The sequence below is a fragment of the Bos taurus genome, chromosome 4, assembly GCF_002263795.3.
Source record: "Bos taurus isolate L1 Dominette 01449 registration number 42190680 breed Hereford chromosome 4, ARS-UCD2.0, whole genome shotgun sequence".
Classification (NCBI taxonomy): Eukaryota; Metazoa; Chordata; class Mammalia; order Artiodactyla; family Bovidae; genus Bos; species Bos taurus.
This window is the reverse complement of record NC_037331.1, coordinates 29,079,801-29,104,497: the sequence shown is the minus strand read 5'-3', so window position 1 is coordinate 29,104,497 and position 24,697 is coordinate 29,079,801. Positions and strand designations below refer to the sequence as shown.

The window sequence follows — 24,697 nt, the reverse complement described above, 5'->3', positions numbered from 1 at the left end:
TGTTCCAGAAGATGTGATTTCCTAACATATACTGGCTGTGTCATCAATAATAATAAAGTTATTATTATTAAATAAGTATTTAATATGATACATATTTATTTTAAAATAAGTACTAGAGAATTTGAGAGAACAGTCAGTGGAGGTACAACAAGTAGGAACTTTAGGAATAGACAATGAAAGTTACTTTGAAGTGTAAATGAGATTCTTAAGATCAGTAGTAAGCAAAGTTTTCAGAATGGTTTGAGTTTTCTATGAGAAAGCATGCCAAACAAGTTAATTTACTTTAAATCGGAAAAATGCACACCCACATACTTCATCATTGCTTGTCACATTTCCGCATCCGTCTGTGCCTGGCTTTCTGGTCCCATCTGGACAAATGGCAGTAATGTTAAAGTAGATGCCTTTTACCTGGTTTTCCACCTGAACTTTCACTTCTGAAATGAGTTTCTGCAGAGATGACATTTTTTAGTTGTATACTATAGCAGTTTCAAATGTAAGCAACTAAACAAAAGTCAAGTTTATCATATCATTCTAGATTTAATTTTTTAACTAAATCAAAGAATCTGCCTTTATAAAATCTTGATTAAAAACAGTATTTCCACATAATGACCTAGCTACATTTGAAATACATTAAAAAAAAAAACTAAAGGATTAGATTATCTGTGTTCAAACTGCTCTATTTTTTTCACGTATTTCCATGACTGCATTTTGATCACTTCAGAGACATTTCTCACTCAGCCTGTATTACAAAAATAATCATTTTAATCCAATAATATTTATATTTTGTGATAAAATTTGAAGAAAGCATTGAGAATACATACACAATATGATACATCATAGCACGTAAATCTTAACAGCTTAAAATCTGGAACACGCTTCTGACATGTACTGCTATTAAAGCAACATTTCAGTTTCAGATACTTAAGACTATCATGGAATCTAAAATGTCTTACTGATACAGAATTGAAAGGTAAATTTTGTGGAGGCCATTTCTATACTGTAGGTATAAGAAATACCTGCCAGTTATGGCCCTGTAAATTCTCCAAGAATGGCCTAGGATTTTTGCCAAATCCCTGGAGCTTGCTTATTGTTTCAGTTCTTAATACTGAAATAGGGCCTCTTACTGGGCAGAAAATCATTCACTCATTTATTCACTTATATATACAGTCATTCAAAAAACATGTATGTATTGCCAATTATGCTGATTATGTGTATCAAGCACATCCTAATTTCTTCCCATCTCAGTTCCAAAAGGTATAGCTGTATTAAATATATTCTGTAGATCTGTGTGAATTTCGTCTGATAAAACTTAGAGTCTACCACATGCAAAAATCCTTAACTTATTTTTGTAAACAAAAGGAAAGGGAAAAGATGAAGTATGTAAGAAAAGAGAGTGAGCAACATGGTACGAAGGAAAAAGATATCCCCATGGCTTCCAATTCTTTACTTGAGTAATTTTTCTTTTTCAACTGTATAGTCAACAAAGAGATTAATAACTGATCATGGAATTATGGTAGTAAATCTTTAGAGTAAAATACTTCCTCAAATTAGTAAATTCTATTTGAATTAGGTAAGACTATATGAGTCACATTTTTTATCAACCAGAGAATCCATACATTGTAATCACTTAATTAAACAGTTTCAGGAAAAAATAGAAAACTTCTCCTGCTCAGTCATGTCTGACTCTTTGTCACCCGATGGACTGTAGCCCACCAGGCTCCTCTGTCCATGGAGATTCTCCAGGCAAGAATACTGGAGTGGGTTGCCATTTCCTTCTCTAGAGATTCTTCCCAACCTAGGGATTGAACCTACATCTCTTGTGTTGCAGGTGGATTCTTTACTACTGAGCCACCTGGGGTTCCCAGGTGGATGGTATACTAATGGTATTGATATGGTGATGATTTGACAAATCAGAAGGAAATTCTGAATACCATCAGTGTTCTTTTTGCCCTTTTGAAATCCTGTTTCCCTTAAAACCTTAAGCTAGTTATATCAGTATTTTTTCAAGCATGATATGAAGAAAATTTATCTAAAATTTTGCCCAGTTTTGAAATTAAGAAATTGTTTGACAGTCTTTTTTTTTTCTTTTTTTAAAAACGAATTTATTTATTTTAGTTGGAGGCTAGTTACTTTACAATATTGTGGTTGTTTTTGCCATATATTGGCATGAATTGGCCATGGGTAAGAAGAGATGGCAAGAATACACAGAAGAACTGTACAAAAAAGATCATCATGACCCAGATAATCACGATGGTGTGATCACTGACCTAGAGCCAGACATCCTGGAATGTGAAGTCAAGTGGGCCTTAGAAAGCATCACTACGAACAAAGCTAGTGGAGGTGACGGAATTCCAGTTGAGCTATTCCAAATCCTGAAAGATGATGCTGTGAAAGTGCTGCCCTCAATATGCCAGCAAATTTGGAAAACTCAGCAGTGGCCACAGGACTGGAAAAGGTCAGTTTTCATTCCAATCTCAAAGAAAGGCAATGCCAAAGAATACTCAAACTACTGCACAATTGCACTCATCTCACACGCTAGTAAAGTCATGCTCAAAATTTTCCAAGCCAGGCTTTAGCAATATGTGAACCGTGAACTTCCTGATGTTCAAGCTGGTTTTAGAAAAGGCAGAGGAACCAGAGATCAAATTGCCAACATCTGCTGGATCATGGAAAAAGCAAGAGAGTTCCAGAAAAGCATCTATTTCTGCTTTATTGACTATGCCAAAGCCTTTGACTGTGTGGATCACAATAAACTGTGGAAAATTCATCAAGAGATGGGAATTCCAGACCACCTGATTTGCCTCTTGAGAAATTTGTATGCAAGTCAGGAAGCAACAGTTAGAACTGGACATGGAACAACAGACTGGTTCCAAATAGGAAAAGGAGTTCGTCAAGGCTGTATATTGTCACCCTGTTTATTTAACTTCTATGCAGAGTACATCATGAGAAACGCTGGACTGGAAGAAACACAAGCTGGAATCAAGATTGCCGGGAGAAATATCAATAACCTCAGATATGCAGATGCTGCTGCTGCTGCCGCTAAGTCGCTTCAGTCCTATCCGACTCTGTGCGACCCCATAGACGGAAGCCCACCTGGCTCCCCCGTCCTTGGGATTCTCTAGGCAAGAACACTGGAGTGGGCCGCCATTTCCTTCTCCAATTCGTGAAAGGGAAAAGTGAAAGTGAAGTCACTCAGTCGTGTCCGACTCTTAGCGACCCTATGGACTGCAGCCTACCAGGCTCCGCCATCCATGGGATTTTCCAGGCAAGAGTACTGGAATGGGGTGCCATTGCCTTCTCCTTATGCAGATGGCACCACCCTTATGGCAGAAAGTGAAGAGAAACTAAAAACCCTCTTGATGAAAGTGAAAGTGGAGAGTGAAAAAGTTGGCTTAAAGCTCAACCTTCATAAAACGAAGATCATGGATCTGGTCCCATCACTTCATGGGAAATAGATGGGGAAACAGTGGAAACAGTGTCAGACTTTTTCTGGGCTCCAAAATCACTACAGATGGTGACTGCAGCCATGAAATTAAAAGACGCTTACTCCTTGGAAGGAAAGTTATGACCAACCTAGATAGCATATTCAAAAGCAGAGACATTACTTTGCCAACAAAGGTTCGTCTAGTCAAAGCTATGGTTTTTCCTGTGGTCATGTGTGGATGTGAGAGTTGGACTGTGAAGAAGGCTGAGCGCCAAAGAATTGATGCTTTTGAACTGTGGTGTTGGAGAAGACTCTTGAGAGTCCCTTGGACTGCAAGGAGATCCAACCAGTCCATTCTGAAGGAGATCAGCCCTGGGATTTCTTTGGAAGGAATGATGCTAAAGCTGAAACTCCAGTACTTTGGCCACCTCATGTGAAGAGTTGACTCATTGGAAAAGACTCTGATGCTGGGAGGGATTGGGGGCAGGAGGAGAAGGGGATGACAGAGGATGAGATGGCTGGATGGCATCACTGACTCGACGGACACGAATCTGAGTGAACTCCGGGAGTTGGTGATGGACAGGGAGGCCTGGTGTGCTGCAATTCATGGGGTCGCAAAGAGTCAGACATGACTGAGCAACTGATCTGATCTGATCTGATATCAGGTATCTGCCATCCCAAATCCCCTTCCCTCCTCCCTCCCCAAGTTTCAGACAGTATTAAGCTTGCCTTTTAATATCTAACAGGTGCAGAGACAGACTTTATTTTTTATTAAGTGTAATTCCTTTTATTCAATATAATTTATTTTTTATTTCAGTTAAATTAAGGTTAAGTATATATTTAATATGTATAGTTTTAATATAGTTTTTATTTAGTTTTAATTTTTATATAGTTTTAATTTTGATGGCAATGTAAAGGATAAAAAATAAAATGCAATCACATTCACCATGTACTAAATTTGTATGTAATTTTACAAAAGTCTTAAAAATGAAATGCAAAGAATTACAAAGTAGAATAAAATATTAGTTTTTTTATTCAATGAATGAATGGTTTCTGTTGGATTGTGAAGATGAAATGAATTTTCAGAAAAAAATTTTAAAGTACAGACATATAAAATTATAACAGAATCCCAGCTTAAGGATGTTGGTTAGAGTTTTTGTTGATTTTGTTAGTATTTTCAAAATTGTTTAAGGTTAATCAGAACTACAATTAGATAATGCGTACAGACCTAACCTAGCAAATAAAGAACATGAAAAAAAAAAAAGCTATTGTTTCCTTTTCCATGGGTCTAATTTGATACATAGGAAAGTTTATCAATTATATTTTTTCTAAGGGGTTATATGCGGGTTCATATAATGAAAAATAGGGTGACTTCAAATACTGTAAGCTCCTTTCTTATTTTGATTATCCTTGGGAGCAAACTACTGTTGTAGTTGTAATGAGTTGTACACAGGTTTGATTTTCCTAGTCAAGATGTCCCTCCAGTCCTATTAATGCTTTCTTTTTGGTAACAGTGATAAAAAAATTGTAATTAAAGATGCTTTTCCTATTTCATCCAACATAGTCTTGAGACATAGAACAATTACTTGCAAAACAAACAAACAAAAAACCTTGCAAGATTTGTTTTCCTTTTAAAGAAAGAAAGTTTAAACAAGTCCTTCACTTTCTATTCTGTATCCACTTCTGCCTTTTTCTTTTGTACCTGAGTTGAAAGCAGATGTTCCATGAAGAAAATGTGAAGCCTGAGATTTCTAACAATACTTGGGCTACTGTTAATACCGTTCAACTCTACTATGTCAGGAAGGCAATAAGAGAATTTGAAGAAGTGAGAGTTTGTCAATAGCACATAAATTCAAGATAGAACAAAGCATATCTTTGAACACCATGTGAAAAAAGAAAACAGACTATATAATACAGAAGGAAGCACCTGAAAGTTAGAATTTAGGAAAACCTAGGTTCTGGTTCTGCTTCTTTTGCTTGTTAGCTGTTTGACCTTTGGTTAATTTGCTTAGCTTCTTTGAAATTCTACAAATATACAATGGGAGTACTAATACTGCCTTATAGGTTGGTTGAATGGATTGAATGAGGTCATGTATGGAAAATAACTAGTTTGTAGTGGTATTAAACGGAGAAGGCAATGGCACCCCACTCCAGTACTCTTGCCTGGAAAATCCCATGGATGGAGGAGCCTGGTAGGCTGCAGTCCATGGGGTCGCTAGGACTCGGACACGACTGAGCGACTTAGCAGCAGCAGCAGTGGTATTAAAATGACAGTTACTGTTTTTACAGTGTCCTAAAAGAGATTATTCTATCCAGGAATGACCTAGGTTAAGAGTACAGATACTTCTTTAACTTTGTATTTAGCACCTACTCTTCACAACTTGGGAACAGCGTACAACTGTCATCTCAATAAAATAGTATATCTCTTAAGGTAATTCTTTGAATCAAACTGAACAACCTAGTGATGATCTAGGACACCCTAACAAAATTCTCCTAGTAGTCTCCATGTCTCAGTTCATTTTTTTCTGGAAAGTTGCTATTTAAATAACACAGTAGATTGATTATGGCACTGGAAATTATGATATTTCTTGGTAATAAAGTATATTCTATGGCTGTGACTTGGTGACTCTCAGAACATTTAATAAGGAAGGAAATTTAGTAGTCTTTAGCTCAAGAAGGCAATGGCACCCCACTCCAGTACTCTTGCCTGGAAAATCCCATGGACGGAGGAGCTGGTGGGCTGCAGTCCATGGGGTCGCAAAGAGTCGGACACGACTGAATGACTTCACTTTCACTTTCCACTTTCTTGCATTGGAGAAGGAAATGGCAACGCACTCCAGTGTTCTTGCCTGGAGAATCCCAGGGAGAGGGGAGCCTGGTGGGCTGCCGTCTATGGGGTTGCACAGAGTCGGACATGACTGAAGCGACTTAGCAGCAGCAGCAGCAGCTCAACCTGAATTTAGTAAACTGTGTCAAAGGACATAGTGAAACACAGAAAGCTGAAATGACTTTACCAAGGTTCTGTAACTAGTTAGTGATAGAGCCAGGGCTAACTCAGGTTCCTAATTCCTAATCTAATGTTTTTCCACCACTCCTCTCAAGATGATAGAGCATTAGTTTGTACCTTGCTATAGAAATTGGGATTAAAAGTTTATGTGAAAAAAAAATGTGTACAATATATACATACCTGATAGGCTTCTACAACCAGATTATTGAGGTTTGCAGCCTTTGATTCTATTTCACCAGCAATGGTGCCAGGCAAGAGGGGTAGAAGGTCCTAGAAAACATACCAATAGCATTCACTAAATTACAACTATGTACAGTGGCTTAGCAATCAAGAAATATTTAAAAATCTTATAGGTATCAATGGAAGATGAGTCATTGCATGAATAAAAAAGTTAAAACACAAGAAAAAATATAAGCAACTAACTAAAGCAGCTAAAACATACATACCTGAAATGATATGTATTTGTATGTGCATGAGTGTGTGTGAGTACCCAAGTTACATGCTAACTTAAACCTTAAAGTATAGACCACAGAACCTGGTCCCAAGAGATTTTAAAATGAAAACGGTTCTGAGGGCAAATAAATTTGATAAGTTCTGCATATGGTTTTTTCTACATAGAGACTCAAAATGTATACCCCTGCAATTCAGAAATAATTTAGCATTATTATAATAACTGCCACATTCTCTAACATTTACTTAATTACAAAACTGTTTTCTCATGTAACATAAATATTTTGCAGAACTGCTTTTCCATGGAGCGGTCTTTAGGACATGCTTGTCCAGACAGGAGAAAAAAAATCAAAGTCACAAATGGAAGTTTCATTGAACAGGTGTTCTGATGGTCCATAAAAAAATGGACTCTAGGTATTCCTAGTGAGAAAATGAGAATTAGTAAAGGCTTAAAGGTTTACCGAAGTTGTAGATTAACTAAGAATAGATAAGTAACTAGTTTTACTAGAGTGAATGCTGCATATTTATATGGAATCAGATTATGAAAAGTCTTGAAATGCATTTATATATCATTTTATCATTCACAAGTATCACTGAGTTCTTGCTGTATGACGGCTACTACTTGAACAATAAGCTACTACAAATAATTTAGTACCTCAGGTATAAGGGAAATATATTTGTCAGACATTTTAAAAATCCATTTATATAACTTTTATTAAGTAGCATCATATGCCACTTTGGAAACGCTAAATTATTAGGCCACATAGTTTCTACCCTTAAGGATCTCACAGGAATGTAAATGACAGTTTCAAAAAATGATGTTCCCATGAAGCAATGGTCATATATATGGACCCTAATTCGAGGGATACAGAGCAGGCATTTGGGGGCTGGGGAAGTTTGTCAGGGACTGTTTCCTGGAGGAGGTGATTCATGAGTTGTGTCTTCAAGGATGAGTAAGAGTTAATCAACTAATAATGGAGAAAGGCTTCCAGGGATGGGACATAAATAGCAAGAACAGAGTTACAAAGAAAAGAAAGAGCCTGGTGAGCGTGTTCACAGGAGAATTAGAAGCAGGACTGGAGGGACAAGTTTAAGGCAGACAGCTTTGGGGGATGAGGTCAGCGAGGCAAGCAGGGACCCACTAGCCTCATGTGCCATAATAAAGGCTTGATCCTCTAGATCAGAGGAAACCACTGGAGCACTTTACTCAAAGTGTGATTCAAATAGCTCATCCTGCAGCCAGGTGAAAGGTGGATTTGGGAGATGGGTTAGGAAGGTGTTACAACTCAGACAAAGGTGATTAATAAAAATGTCTGTGAGCAACCAAACTGGGTGACTGCATGGCATACACAGGACTCAGCAGAGTTTGTTACGCTTTTAGAATCCGTTGATTTTTACTTTGCATGCAATTCAGTTAATAACAAACCTGGTTTTATGGTTTAACAGTCAGTAGAAATTTTCTTAAAGGAGTAGGAAGAAACTGCTAGAGCCAATATCACCATCAAGAAGTAATAAATAGCAGACAAAAAAGAGCAAAACAATAAAAAGCTGCTCAGTGAGTTGAAATTCAATTTGAAATTTAAGCTTAGAGGTTAAGAACACAGGATTTAGGCTGTTAGGAAAGTATATAACCTCCCTAAATGCATTTGTTTCCGTCATCTTTAAAGTGGGCATATTAGTAATATTATCCTTCTTGTTAAGAGTTTTAAGAGTATCAAATGAATTAATGTTAATAAACTCAGTGCTTGACAACAGTAAGTACTCAAAAAGTGGGAGCTGTTACTATTGTTAGTAAAGTGATTTGGGCATTTAATTTGAGTCCGAGCTCTACTTCTGTGGATATAACAGCTGTTTCCTTAAAACGAATTCCATGGTATGTAAATTTTGGAAAACAGGGAATTACATCTTCACTGTAGGAAAGAAATGATACAATTGCTAAGGGACGAAATGATATAATTAAAGTAGCACTTTCATATGATAAATGTAGTAGTCAGATATTAGGGAAACTGGTGACAGGAACACCAGCTTTGTGGCAAATGCAAATGAATTCAAGTAGCTGTTGAAACCAAAAGAAAAAATAGTTTATCTGAAATATTAAAAAAAAAAATAAGTAAAGGACATTGTGGGTACAAGGTAAAAGCAAAGACAACAAGGGAGATGAAGATCCAGTGAACCAGACATGTGTAAAGAAAATTAGGGTATCACGCCATTGTAGAAATGAAGAAAAGAGAGTTTCCTGGAAAAAAGAATCTATAAGACTGCAAGGAAAGCTTTAGCAGGATCACAGAAGTTCTATTTTGGGGGTGACAGGAGGAATCCCATGGGATGCTGCCAGAGTGACACAGGTGTCAAATGTCTATTCTGCTTGTAGGACTCACCTGGCTGAAAAGATTCTGGACAAAACCAAAATTATTCTTATGTAGCAAGGCTTTGACTGAGTCAGCCACTTCCATGGCTCCTCTTATTCCTTTATTAGATGACCTAGACAAAATCTAGGTATTGTTGGTGCTAGATTTGTTGAAAAGTACTGATGCTCCCCAATCTAATCTATTATAAAGATATGCCCATGGACTAGAATAAGCAGAAATGTGGACATGGTATAGTTGGGGTGTGAACTACGTTTCACCTGATAAAAGTCTTCTCCAATATTGTCACAGTCAGTACCAAGTCTGTCTACAATGCGGGAGACCGAGGTTTGATCCCTGGGTCAGGAAGATCCTCTGGAGAAGGAAATGGCAACCCACTCCAGTACTCTTGCCTGGAAAATCCCATGGATGGAGGAGCCCAGTAGGCTACAGTCCATGGGTTCGCAAAGAGTCGGACATGACTGAGCGACTTCACTTCACTTGACTTCAGTACCAAGTACTATCAGTGCCCTCACTAGATTCTAATTTTAGGTTTGCAAACATAGAATTTGTATTTATTTATACTTAAATGTTAACTTAGGGCACTGTGTAGTATACATTAGTTAATATAGTGTTAAATTTAGATTGTACAAAGTATAAGAACCCCAGAATCCTTACCTGGGGTTCTGAGAAGTATTCTAATTTTAACTACAGATGCAAACATTTTAATTTTTACATTTTGGGAGTTAACATACCTTATACCAATGAAACTGTTTTCCTTGAACTGCAAAGATGACGTTAATATTGTTGTCTATTAACTTTTCTGAAAGTTGGCCTAGTGAGGGATGTTCCTGTAATGAGAAATGAGAAAATGAGATAAAGAAGGGAGTGAAATTTAGTGCATCAGTTCCATACACTTCCAAACATCTGTTATACAGAGAACTGTATGATTAACATAAAAATGTATTGGGTTGCGAAGGATTATTGTTTTACTAGAGGCATTTAAATTACTAAAAAAAATAAGGTTAACATCAAAGTATTAAGGATATTTTAAAGACAAAACTGCCATAAAAATATCAGAAGCTCAGAAAAATGAAGAGGGTTGCATTCAACATAGTACAAAGTCTTTAGTACCTTTTAGGTTAACGTTGGATTCCAAGTGACATAATTAAAAGATTATCTAATATTCAGAAACAGAGACATATTAGTGACAATCACATTCTGAGGTAAAATTCAGTAACAAGTGTTGAAATGCAAATATATTAATGTATATATGCATATATATTTGATGGGCTTTCCAGGTGGCGCTAGTGGTAAAGAACCTGCCTGCCAATGCAGGAGACACAAGAGACCCAGGTTCAGTCTCTGGGTTGGAAAGATCTCCTGGAGGAGAGCCCAGCAACCCACTTCAGTATTCTTGCCTAGAGAATTCCAGGGACAGAGGAGCCTGCTGGGCTACAGTCCATAAGGTTGCAGAGTCGGACACAACTGAAGCATCTTAGCATGCATGCGTGCAATATATATTTGCTGTGTAACATGGTGTAATACAAAGTCTATTTAAAAGAAGAAAATCCTGTATTCAAATCCTGGGTTGTCAGTTTATGATAAAAATTGTATCTAGCTGTACTAGGAATATTTTCTAATGGCAACAACTGCTTTTCAAATATTTTTGCTTTGACAAAAAATAATCAGAGTTTGCCAAGCATTCCCCCTTCTTAATTTTTAAAACCATTCATATTTTATGGAAAAATTAATCCACATGTTTTTGACCAGCTTATACTTAACACACATAAAATCAATATTTAAAAAGCAGTCCAAAATGTAAGCAGTTTTTGGAGCCTTCTTAATCTCTTTCTCCTTCTCAAGAACAGGGAAAATTATTTTTTCTCAGAAGATCATTAAGAAGGTCAGTGTATTTTTAAGCTTAAAAGAACACATTTTTTAACCCTATAAAGAACTGTTTTAAAAGAAAATTTTAAGTACCTTGAGGCCAATTTGTTAAAGTTACAAATGCTTAACAGATGTTTAAATAATCCATTGTTAACAAGAGAGTTGTGGATTAATGGCCATTGTTGAACCCTTTCCCCTTTCTCCCATGAAGCACAGTATCTTTTAAGTATTAAGTATTTTACCTTTTATGTCTTGTATTTCACTAGCAGAAATACTCCCTCTCAGCCAGCTGTCCTGGTTTGGTGACGTCACTACTTCTCAGCCTTAACTCCCCCTGCTGCTGCTGCTGCTGCTAAGTCACTTCAGTCGTGTCCGACTCTGTGCGACCCCATAGACCGAAGCCCACCAGGCTCCCCCGTCCCTGGGATTCTCCAGGCAAGAACTCTGGAGTGGGTTGCCATTTCCTTCTCCAATGCAGGAAAGTGAAAAGTGAAAGTGAAGTCTCTCAGTCGTATCCAACTCTTAGCGACCCCATGGACTGCAGCCTACCAGGCTCCTCCGTCCATGGGATTTTCCAGGCAAGAGTAGTGGAATGGGGTGCCATCGCCTTCTCCATAACTCCCCCTCTATCTAACCCATTACATATTGTTTCTCTAAACATTGAAAAAAATTAATAGAGATAACAAGAATTTCACGGCCAAAAGGGAGAAGAGAAAGCATTGTGCCAAAGCAGCGCCTAAGTAGTTAAGGGCAAAAGGATTCCTTTCACATTTTTCTTCTTCACCAACACCTTCACTGTGATTTGTGAGAAATAACTTAAAATGTCAAAAGGAAAGAGGAGGTAAGAAGGATTAAACGGAAACAGTTTTGGTTAAAGAAATAACGGTGTAGAGATGTATGAATTTTAATAATGTACCTATGTAGTGACAAAAAATAAGCATTTAAGATTCTCCATAAAAGTGAGATTCATTATAAAAAGGCTTTGACAAAAGCATTACTTGAGTAATAGCAACTATTACCTAAAATGAGATTTGGGGTTTGTATCTGAACAGATGAAAGTTTCCATGCATAAATTATTAAAACTTGTAAAAAACACTTTATACTGAACCTAATAGTGACCCACTTCACATTTATATTTAAAAAAAATGCAATTGTATTTAAAATTCAGGGCTCTCTCTGTTGAGCTGTATGAGATAGGACAAATGACCTCTCTGTGCTCAGTCTTCTCAACTATCAGTTTATAACCTGTGTTTCTTCTTTACCTAAAAATGATGATTTATATTATTTGTGAGAGGCTTCCCTGGTGGCTCAGATGGTGAGGTGTCTGCCTACAATGCGAGAGACCTGGGTTTGATTCCTGGGTCGGGGGGGGGTCCCCTGGAGGAGGAAATGGCGATCCACTCCAGCACTCTTGCCTGGAGGGTCCCATGGATGGAGGAGCATGATAGGCTACGGTCCATGGGGTCGCAAAGAGTCGGACACGGCTGAGTGACTTCACTTTCACTTTCCTCGTATTTTATAAATATCTCTCCAGTTATAGCAAAATATTTTTTCTTTCTGCAAATCATACATACACCTGTGGTAGGTTGAATAATTTCTTCCCAAAACTTAGGTCTACTCAGAAACTCAGAAATTAGGAAGAGGTAGGGAAGGATTTTTCTCTGGAATCTTCAAAAGGAGTGTGGCCTTGCTGACAACTTGATCCCTAACCTCTAGCCCTCAAAACTGTGGGAGAATTAATTTCTGTTGTGTTAAGCCACCAGTACTTTCTTATGGTAGTTCTAGGAAATTAATATAATGGCTTACAATTGTTTTTAACCATTGTAATTACTCTTTTAACTTGTTCATCTTCACCATAGTTTAGTTCTCCCAGTGATGTTCTTTTTCAGTAGTGTGTCCCCTGTATTACTCATAACCCGGTAAGCAGAAGTCTATTAATAGTTATTAAAATGAATGAATGAATAACTCAAAAAAAAGTTATACGATAATATAGAATTTGAAGTATTGCATATCATAATAAGATATGAAAAAATGTCTTGGTTAAGTGAAAGCACTCAATTATCTGGATTATTTTTTCATTACTTTTTATAAATCGATTTTTAGATGACAGATCATGAAAACAATCTGATAGCACAGATTTATTTAAAGATGAAGACTTATGTTTTGTCAGTCTCCATCTCTCCCATTGGCCTGTTTTTCTATCTATATGGCTGCACAGTAATAATCTCATAGGCCCGTGTTTCTCATCAGTGGCACTATTTACATTTTGTGTTGTGGTATGGGACTGTCCTGTGTGTTATAAGATACTCAGCGATGTTCCTAGCCTCTACCTATTAGATGCCAATATGTCCCTCCTCCCCTAGTTGTAACAACCAAAATACCTGTGGACATTGAAATATCTTCATGGAGGCAGGATACAAAATTGTTCTGGCTGAGAGCCATACCAGGAGCAGGGCCCTGGAAACAGACCACTTGGGGCTTCAACTCTTGGTTCTGCAACTATTAGCTCCATGACACTAGGAATCTGTCTTTACCTCTCTGTGATATAGTTTTTATATATGTAAAAGAGGTATAAATACTAGTATCTAGTATCTACTTCGCAGGGTTATGGTGGGGATTAAATGGGTTAACATGTGTTTAATTTACCATTTTCTAATTATTAAGCCCAAATTAATGATAAGTAGGGGCTCATGATTTTGGGTAGAATCCGGGAGTTGGTGATGGACAGGGAGGCCTGGCGTGCTGCGGTTCATGGTCACAAAGAGTCGGACACGACTGAGTGACTGAGCTGAACTGAACTCAGGGGCTCATGTCCTGATGTCACATTGCTTGTCATTTACCTAGACACTGCTATGTTGGGCTGTGTGACCACAGACAAGTTCCTGATTCTTTTAGTGCTTCCATCTTCTCACTTATAAAATGGAGGTAATAGCAATATCTATACTTCACTGGGATGTTGGATGGTGCTCCCCAAGTGTAAAGGAGCAAATACCATAGCTGCTTAATAAAAGACAGCTTTCAGTAAAAGACATTTGGAGACCATTACTAAAGGCTAGATGCTGGGCTGTTGGATATGCTTTGACTTGCCTCATGTATTTACCTTTTGCACCTGGTTCCTGAAGTGTTTGAATTTGTGGCTCCTGTCAACATGGTGTCCATTGCATTCTTGATATCCTTAGTTAGTGAATGAGGGGCATGGACTAATTATTTTTTGTAAGCTGTTCAATGAGAATGGTAATAAAAATTTCCTGCGTTTTTAAACATGATTTAACCAAACATAATTTATTTAGAACATTATATTTCATAAATATTTTCATCAGTTTTTGTTTTTGTTGAGTTACTTTGGGAAATCATTATTTTTTCTCATTTTTAGGGGCATTAGAAGCAGTGTGAGTCTACTTTGAGCCTAGCCCAGGTGATTCTATGTGCAACTTTGCTTTCACTTTTTAGGAAAAAACAAACAAACGAACACCTAAATACTGTTCACATAAATACTTTCCCGGCTAGTTTTCTGCAAGCATGAGAAGCATTCAAATTAGGTCTACTCTAATTTTATTATTGAAGTCCTTATTGTTCACATGGCATTTACAGTTCTAAACAGATCGTAGAGTAGCAAGCTAAAATCGGGCATTTTGTTAGTTTTAAAAGCTGTGATATATATATATATATATATATATACACATACATACACACACACGTACATATTATTTTAATTGAAGTGTAGTTGCTTTACAATATTATATTAGTTTCAGGTGTACAACATAGTGATTCACTGTTTCTATAGATTATAAGCAATTAGCTATAATAGCCTAGCCTACAAAATATTAGCTATATTCCCTGTGTTGTATGTTACATCTTTGTATCTTATTTTATACCTAATAATTTGTACCTCTTAATCCTTTTATCTTATCTTGCCCCTCCATCATCCCTCTCCCTGCTAGTAACTACCAGTTTGTATCTGTGAGTCTGTTTCTGATTTGTTATAGTCATTCATTTGTTCTTTTTTCAGATTCAACATATGAGTGAAAATGTTCAGTATTTGTCTTTCTCTGTCTGACTCATTTTACTCAACATAATACCCTCTAGATCCATCCATGTTATTGCAAATGGCAATAGTTCATTCAAGAGTTGCATGACACTCCATTGAAATATATATATATATACCACAAACTTCATTTATCTCTTGATGGCCAGATTTCTTTCCTATCTTGACTTTTGAACACAGTGCTCCTATGAACATTGAGGTACATAGATCTTTTTGATTTTCATTTTCTTCAGATATATATGCCTAGGAGTGGAATTGTTGGATCATATCTTAGTTCCATCTTTAATTTTTTGAGTAATCTCAGTACTGTTTTCCATAGTGGCTGTACCAATTTAAATTCCCACCAACAATGCACTATGATTCCCTTTTGTTTACATTCCTCTTCTATATTTGTTATTTGTGGTTTTTTTGATGATAGCCATTCTGACAGGTATGAGGTGATATCTCACTGTGGTTTTATTTTGCACTTCCCTAATGATTAGTGATGTTGAACATCTTTTCACATGCCTGTTGGCCATCTGTATTTCTTCTTTGGAAGAATGCCTATTGAGGTCTTTTGCCCATTTTTAAAATACATGTGTTTGTTTTTCGATATTGAGTTGTATTAACAGTTAATATATTTTGGATATTCACCCCTTGTTAGACATATCATTTGCAAACATCTCACATTTAGTAGGATGCATTTTCATTTTGTTGATGGTTTCTTTTGCTGTGTAAAAGCTTTTCAGTTTGATTAGGTTCCATTTGTTTTTATTGCTTTTGTTTCCCTTGTCTGAGGAGACAGGTCTGAAAAATAGTACGAAGATCTTTGTCAAAGACCGTACTGCCTGTGTTTTCTTCTAAGAGTTTTGTGGTTTCTGGTCTTACATTTAGGTCTTTAATCCATTTGAGTTTATTTTTTAATATGATGTGAAAAAAGAATGTTCTAGTTTTATTCTTTTGAATGTAGCTGTCAGTTTTCCCAGCACCATTTGTTGAAAAGTCTGTCTTTTCTGCACTGTATATTCTTGCCTCATTTGTCATACATTAATTGACAATATGTGCATGGGTTTATTTTTGGACTGTCTATGTATCTGATCTATATGTCTGTTTTTGTGTCAGTACATACTGTTTTGATTACTGTAGCTTTGTAGTATAGTCTGAAGTCAGGGAGAATGATACTTCCAATTTTGTTTTTTTCTCTCAGTATTTCTTTGGCAAGTTGGGGTCTTCTGTGATTGTATATAAATTTTAGAATAATTTCTTTTAGTTATGTGAAAAATGCCATTGGTAATTGAGAATTTGCATTACATCTTTGGGTAGATGGCTTTGGGTAGTATGGCCATTTTAACAATACTAATTCTTCCAATTCAAAAGCATGGGATATCTTTCCATTTCTTTCTGTCAATTTCAATTTGCTTCATCATGTTTTATAGTTTTCAGAGCATAGGTCTTTCACTTTCTTGTTTAAGTTTATTCCTAGGTATTTTTATTCCTTTTGATGCAAATTTAAATAAAGTTGTTTTCTTGCTTTCTGTTCCTGAGAAAATATATACTAATATATTATTAGTGTATAGAAAAGTAACAGATTTTGTATATTAATCTTGTATCCTGAAATTTTACTGAATTAATTCATTAGTTTTAATAGTTTTTTGATGGAGACTTTATGGTTTTCTATATATAGCATCATGTTATCTGCATGTAGTGATATGATGATTTATGTTGATCAGAGATATTGACCGGTATTTTTTTTTTTTTTTTGTATTGTTTTTGTCTGAGTTTGGTTTCAGGGTAAAGGTGGCCCCATAGAATCAGTTTGGAAGTGTTTGAAAGTGAAAAAAATGAAAGTGAAAGTTGCTCAGGAAATGATGTTTTCTTTTCACTTCTTGGAAATAGTTTAAGAAAGATAGATATTAACTCTTCTTTGTATGTTTGGCGGCATTCTCCTGAAGCTCTTTGGTCCTGGACTTTAGTTCGGGAGGTTTTGATTATTGATTCAGTATCAATACTAGTTAATGATCTGTTCAAATTATCTATTTCTTCCTAATTCAGTCTTAGAATATTGTGTGTTTGTAGGAAATTACCTATTTCTTCTAGTTTGTCCAATTTGTTGGTATTAACTGTTCTTAGTATTCTCTTATGATCATTTGTATTTCTGTGATTATAGCAGAACTTCTCTTTCATGTCTTATTTTATGTATTTGGGTACTCTCTTTTTTTTTTCTTAATTATCCTGGTCAACAACTTATTAATTTTATGTTACTTATTAATTTTATGTTTAAAAAAAAAACAGGTCTTGGTTTTGTTGTTCTTTTCTATTGTAGTTTAATAAATTAAATAAACATCAATTTATTTATTTCTGCTTTAATCTTTATTATACCCTTCCTTTTGCTGACTTTGGACTTTGTGTTTATTTTCCTAATTCCTTTAGATGGTAAGTTAGGCTGCTTATTTAAATTTTTCCTAATTTCTTGATATAGGCCTGTACTATAAACCTCCCTCTTAGAACTGCTTTTGGTATATCCCATAGATTTTAGAGTATTGTGTTTCCATTTTTATTTGTTTCAATTTATTTTCTGATTTCCTCATCAATTTCTTTATTGACCACTGATTTCTTACTAGCATATTGTTTAGTCTCCATGTCTTTGTTCTTTTCCCACTTTTCTGTCTATAAGTGATTTCTAGGTTCATGTCATTGTGGTCAGAAAAGATGCTTGATATAATTTCTATCTTCTTAAATTTGTCGAGGCAATTGGCATGTGGTCTCTGGAGAATGTTTCATGTATACTTGAGAAGATTGTGCATTCTGCTATTTTTGGATGGAATGTCCTGTAGATACCTACAACTGTCTAATGGTTCATTTAAGGCCACTGTTCCCTTATTGATTTTCTGTCTGGATGATCTCCCCAGTGATGTCATTGGGATGGTAAAGTGTCCTACTATTATTGTATTACTGTCCATTTCTTCCTGTATTTCTGTGTGTGTGTGTATTCCTATATTGGGCATATATATGTTAATAAGTGTAATCTCCTCTTGTATGGATCCCTTTATCATTATATAATATTTAATGCCCTTATTTGTCTTATGTTACAGACTTTCTTTTAAAGTCTACTTTGTCTGATACAGGTCTGCTGCCTCAGCTTTCCTTTGTTTCCATTTGTATAGAGTATCTTTTTTCAACCCCTTACTTCCAGTCTGTGTAACTGTAGCTCTCACTTGAGTGTCTTACAGCAGCATGTTAGATAGTTGTTCTTTTTTTTTTTTTATCCAATGAGCCACCTTATGCCCTTTGATTGGAGCATTTTGCCCATAGATATTCAAAATTATTGTTTGTAGGTATGTGCTTATTGCCATTTTGTTACTTTTTTCTGGTTGTTTCTCTGTTTTGTCTTCTTGTTTTAGTCTGTTCCTTTGTAGTTTGATGATTTGCTTTAAGTAGTATGCTTGTGTTCATCTCTTTTTAGTTTTAGTCTCTTTTTAGTTTAGTATTAGACTTTAGTTCATCTCTTTTCATTTTAGCTTTTGTATACCTATTGTAGGTGTTTGATTTGTGGTTACCATGGAGTTCATATATGTTGATGTGTAACTATGTCTGCTTGTTTTAAGCCCATAGTCATCTAAGTTTAAACGTACTGTAGAAGAGCTAAATTTTTTACTATCCCCTTTCTACCTTTTGTGTTTTTGATATCATGTTTTACATTTTCATGTCTATCCCTTAACTACTTACTATAGTTTTAGTTGATTCTATAATTTTGTCTCTTAACCTTTTCACTAGCTTATTTAAGTATTTGAACTACCATGTTGCTATATATCTGCCTTTACCAGTGGTGTTTCCCCCTTCCTATAATTTATTACTTTGTTACAGCCTTTTCTTTTTCATTTAACATGTTAAGTTTGGATAATATTGATTAACTCTCTTAGTTTGGCTTATCTGAGATGCTCTTTATATATCCTTCAATTCTGAATGATAACTTGCTGTACAGAGTATCCTAGCTTGTAGGGTTTTTTTTTTGTTTCAGCACTTTTAAGTGTGTCATGTCACTCCCTTGTTTTATAAAACTTGCTGTAAAATCAGCTGATAGCCTTATGGGTGTTCCCTGTATGTGACTCTGTTTTTCTCTTGCTGAAAGTTCTCTCTTACCTTAAACTAAAAGTTGTAACAATATTTTTTAAAAAATTGCATATAAACTTAAAACTTTCTAGGTGCTTTTTGCCTGGGTGAAATTCCATTTACTTTGCTGATGGTGCATGTTCATAAAACCCAGAAGTGCTAACAGTCTAAACTAATCTTATCTGTTTAATTTTGAAAATTTTTTATACAGTGTTAAGCAGAGAAAAACGAAGTATGAATCAGGAAATAGGGTGAAAGTTTTGATTATATGCTTTAGTTTAGCCATATTAGAATTAACTTTATTATTCTTATGACATATTAGTAATTTCTATGAATCTAAATAAATTAAAGGACTTCAGGGGAGTTAAATGAGAGGAGGAGTGAAAAATCACTGACCTTAAAATGATGAGGCACAAAAAGAAAAAAAAAAAGGTTCAGAGACAGAAACACCAAATCTAAGCTACTAAATACAATTAGCAGTGTGGTAGGATCTCGCCTATTTGCATCTCTCCGTGAGAACTGAGAGTCACAGCAATATTTAAAAGTCTCATTAATAATGGTTCATTGTGTGACCTGTTTGCCTCTTCCAAATACTTGCTCCCTGGGCCCGTTTCATTGTTATTGGAGACTCTGGCGTTACTCTTAGTTGAGGGTGGGGGTGAATGGTTGTGAAGAGGGCTCTGAATGAGGTTGGGAATCACCCTGGAGGAGCTGGGTAGGGAAACAGGATGAAATTCTAAAGCCTCAGTATCAACAACTTGTCTTCTACACCATTAATAATTTTTATACTAACCTCTACCATTTTAGAATTAATTTTAAAACTTTAAACTGTTATAAATTATAACTGGTAAATTATAAAACTATATTACTACTCAAGTTTTTCATTCTGGCACTTGGAGAAAAAGCAGTGGAAAATGTAATTTAGTTAATACTATAACATTATTTGCCAATGGTCATATATAAAATATAACAATGTTTAAATATAAATTATTTAAAATTTTATCTCGTTGTGTAATATACATAAGACCAATTATCTACTTTATTTTATTTATTCTATAAGTAAGACTGCAACTAGAAAGTAGAGTAAAATTTACACCAAGAACTTCACCACCTTATTTCTTCTAGGTATCCCTTGAGACAGTATGGCAAAGTAGTTAAGAATACATATTTATTAAAAGATTGAACTGGATTAAACCCTGATTCTGCCACTGATTAACTTTTCAGCTGTGTGTCCTCAGTCAAGTCTCTTAATTTCTTATACCCTCAGTTCTTCTGTTTATAAAAGAAAGATAGTTATGACTACCTTACCAAGTTGTTATAAAGATAAATTTCATATAGTATGCACTGTACTGTATGCAGTATACTGATACTGTATGTAGCAACAGTGATTTCAGTTAATAAAACCTCAAATCATGGTAGATGTTACTATTCTGAAATTCACATTGATCCTCATGAAATAGCTATGTGAATAAGCAGTAGAACTCTGGATGATGTAAATTAGACATATGAAATGCCTTTTATCAATTATTACCTTTTATAAATGAAAGAACCAGAGTCTTGGACCAAGAGGCCCAGATACTATTCAACATTACTGGTATTGGCTGCTGGAGATAAAACTAAGAAGCAAAATATTTTATTGCTTATCTAAACTTTATCTTTTCAAATTCCTCTATAATGGCTGAATAGGAGAGAATAGAAGTCGTTTTAATATGAGCAGATAAATATGCTTAGAGTTAGGCTCAGGGTAGCTTTAGATAGAGGAGGTTTCAGAGCAGTAGTACATCTTGTGTGTATAAATGCACAGTCAAGGGATCAATCAAAATGCTTCAATTTCTTTTGTTTTAGGGCAGTGTCCCTGGAAATGAAGGGAATAAGACTTCTTAGGAAAGGCATCCTTAAAACACAGGCCTGGGATAAATGAGGTAAAATATTCTTCGAAGGTAGTAGCAATATTGGTTTATTCAGTAGCTATCAGTGACATGTGGAAGGTATCAGTGACATGTTCATTCTTTTAAGTAGGTAAAACAGTGTTCAAGAAGACAAGTACATTTCATGATAGTTTGTCCAAATTCCTGATATATGAGTCCAAACACGGTGTAAAATTCCATCAGAATTATACTTTGTTTCTATAAGGTTATATGGCATGGAATATGTCTAAAAGTATGAGGACATTTCTTTGCCTTAAGGAATCCTTCCTAGATGAGCAGCAGCACCATCTAAAGTACAGTTGTGGAGAGCTGACTTCAGTGACTTGGCAAAACTTTAAAAGGATAATTGCAATGCAGTTTGAGAATAATGTAATTATTATTTTTCCTTAAAAAAAAGCTTCTACTTTTCTCACAATAGAATGGTTCCTCTTGTCTTCTCTCAGCTCCCAGTAAATGAATTAGAACTCTATCTCAGATTAAAAGAGATTGAACAGAAGGAAAGATAATAAATGACTAAAATGGATGAATCTACTGAAGTGAAATGTGACTGAGTAGGAGAGAATCAACAATAAGAAAGACACTAAGGGAATAACTCCAAATCCTAGATTTTAAAATTCAAATTCTAGCTACTTTAAAAATCTTTAAATGTTGAGGTTGCTTTCAAGAATCTAAACCAACCAAGGGTTAATCTTGTTTTATGTGGTAATGCAGTTGTTCCTTTAGACTTTCAAAAAGTCTGGTAGGGCATTTAAGATTAACTAACTAAAACTATTTAAATTTCACTTATAGGAACCACACACATTTCATCATAATTTATATGCTTCTGATATTACATTTCCCAAACTGTGCATGAGGTGTCTTCAGGCACTGTGGTGCACTCACCAGGGTGCTGCAAAATATCTTAAATATTTAAGGGAAGCATAGTAATACTTGACATCTGTCAAGTATCCGTGAACTACCAGCTGGAAGTGGTTCACTGCTTTATGATTACATTTGGCTCTGTTCTTTTACATGATGTCATATCTTAGCAAAACTAAGCAGCATGAAAATCAGTATGTAACAGAAAGTGAGGGTGGCTATGTCCTGTTTGATTCCAAGGCTTGGGAAGTTCCCATTATAACTAAGAATGACACAAATGATTCATCTGTATTATTGTTTTAACTGGCTACTAGGTTTTTAGAACATAAGTAGTTATGTTATTTGGCCCTAACTACTTAATAAACAGAACTGTCAGGCTGTCTGTTTGTTTTGCCTATGTGTACCAGGGTAAAGATTACTAAGAGCTAGGTGCCACAATATAAGAAAGTTTGGAAGCTTTTGTTCTAACATTTGCATGCATGTATAAACAGGGATCACATCAAAAATAAATGATGCTTTATGCAATTGATTTTCTACATGTAGAATAGCTAATGCTGGGAAATACGGCTCTAGGAGATTGTATTTAAATATATGATTCAGAGGTGAAACTAACCCTCAGGAAGCTCCCTTCTCCAGGGGATTTTCACGACCCAGGAATCAAACCCAGGTCTTCAGCATTGCAGGTAGATTATTTACCATCTGAGCCACCCAGGGAAGCCCAAATACAGATAAACTTCAGAAGGAAGGAGTGAAATATAAAATATTGAAAGCCAACCTTGTTTTACTCCTTTTCCCCCCTAGTCTCTACTTAGATTCTGTTTTTCTCTGAGGATTCCTCAGGCCAAATACACTTTTCTTCATCTCTAATATGTTTTTCAATACTAACCCTGTAGAACTAGCTACAAGTAGTCAGGCAAACATATATGTATATGCTCTTTTCCTTTGAAGGTTCTTCAGTTGCCTAAAAAAGTAAGCTTTTCTATCACTTTTATTTTCATAAATTACACATTGTTTTGTAGGACATTAGAGAGTCAGCTACTAGATGTTATCCATGTATTTCAGCCTTACATTTTATTGATCAAAATTTATAGATTGCATTGTTCTGTAACTTGTCTCTCATGACTTGTCCTGACTCTGGATCATGACCCTTTAGGTAATTTCTTGGTACAGGGACAGCTGAATTTGCCAATTTAAACTTATACTAACCCAAAGAGTCATAATTACTAATAGGCTATTGTTACTCTACCATGCTTGTTGATCTGACGTAGACGTTGTTTTTCAGATGGCAGTTTCCGTCATTTGGCACCACTATGCCTGCCAATTTGCTATCGAGAGCAAGATGAGACGTCTGATCTGTCATCACCAGCAGCAATCTTTTAGCTTCTTTTCGCCATCCAATATGACTCTTAAAATAAACATGTAATTAGATCTTGTACAATCACATAGATCTTTACTGTGGTCTGTATCTCAAGTAAACATTAAATATAAGTTAACAAACATTAAGTCAGGCTAGAGTTATGTGCATAAATTCAATGCTGTTTCACAAATAGCATTAACTTTTATTTGTATATCCTCTTCCACAGCCATTAAACCACACTAGTTCCTGGCAAGAGACTTCTGGTGTTCCAACAGAGGAAGAAAAGGCCAGGTTTACAAAGTTCAGACTGCCTAATGTGATGTGAGTAGGACAACAAGCTATTTCTGGTTTTTCCTTGCAGAGTGGTGAGAGAAAAGAGCAGCCCTTTTGGAAATGATTTTCCAAGAACATAAGTTTTTCTTTCCCTTATATCTTTTCCTATTTATAAACTTTTCCTAATTTAGTCCCTCTGTCCTGAACACATACCAAAATGAGTATCATTGGTGACAAACAAGAGGTAGGAGAAGAATGTATTCTTTTATGCAATGTTTCACTCCACAAATCACAGAGAAATCATAAATTCTTGGGGAATTTTATATCTGAGCAAATACTCAATAATATGAAACTTCTTACCTCACAGACAGCTGCCTGAAGCATAGCATCAAAACCTCCTTCAGGTGTATCTATATTTCCAGAGATCTTCTGTCTGTGAACTGCTTTTTCAAACTCAGTGATGTTCTCCGTCAAAGACAGCACATGGATGTACCCATGGGGAGGCATACAGTCTAAGTTGTAGTCACTGTATGAGTAAAGAAGAAATGCAAATTGTTCTGCTGTGTGTCCTTCAAAGATCCAAAATATTACTCATGTAAAAGTGTGTGGTTGATGTGAGAAGGGAATACTTTATTTTTGCCAATAAAACTTTATTAGAGAAAAATCTATATTTTATAAAATCAGAGAAAAGCTCAATATTGCTGGATATTTCTTTGCAGGTAGGAATATTAATGGCTTGGTTTCAAAACATAAAGAAGATTAAGCATGTTCCTTTAATATAGGACACCTAAGGGCTTTTATTATGCTAATATATACTATTGATTTTTAAGAGGAGATGAGAATTTTCAGTGATTTCCTATCACATTTGTTCATGGAACAACTGAAAAACACTTTGGGGAAATATTTTTAGGAATTTCGTTAAAATACTATACTTTTGTTAGATATTTTAAAATATTTTGCTAATTTTAAAGTGATTCTTGTAGAATCATTGATGAATGGTCAAAATTCATAAAAATTGTTTTGAGAATTCC

The 24,697-nt window shown here is 35.5% G+C and overlaps 1 protein-coding gene and 1 long non-coding RNA gene across 5 annotated transcripts in view; one reads left to right on the top strand and one right to left on the bottom strand.

Annotated features, from left to right (window-relative positions):
* The window catches only part of LOC132345073 (uncharacterized), a 29,247-nt gene extending 5,214 nt beyond the window's left edge, over nucleotides 1-24,033 (top strand). The window contains exon 3 of the long non-coding RNA XR_009494196.1: nucleotides 23,620-24,033. This is a non-coding gene — a long non-coding RNA (uncharacterized lncRNA). The remainder of the gene's footprint in view (nucleotides 1-23,619) is intronic.
* Nucleotides 1-24,697, bottom strand: part of ITGB8 (integrin subunit beta 8) — a 98,915-nt gene that overhangs the window by 16,355 nt on the left and 57,863 nt on the right. For all 4 annotated transcript variants that reach the window (XM_059885664.1, NM_001192875.3, XM_059885663.1 and 1 more), the window contains 5 exons: nucleotides 24,027-24,192; nucleotides 23,283-23,441; nucleotides 9,982-10,077; nucleotides 6,612-6,701; nucleotides 313-447 (listed from right to left, as the gene is read on the bottom strand). In XM_059885664.1, coding sequence (XP_059741647.1) covers nucleotides 313-447; nucleotides 6,612-6,701; nucleotides 9,982-10,077; nucleotides 23,283-23,441; nucleotides 24,027-24,192 — 646 coding nt within the window. The remainder of the gene's footprint in view (nucleotides 1-312; nucleotides 448-6,611; nucleotides 6,702-9,981; nucleotides 10,078-23,282; nucleotides 23,442-24,026; nucleotides 24,193-24,697) is intronic.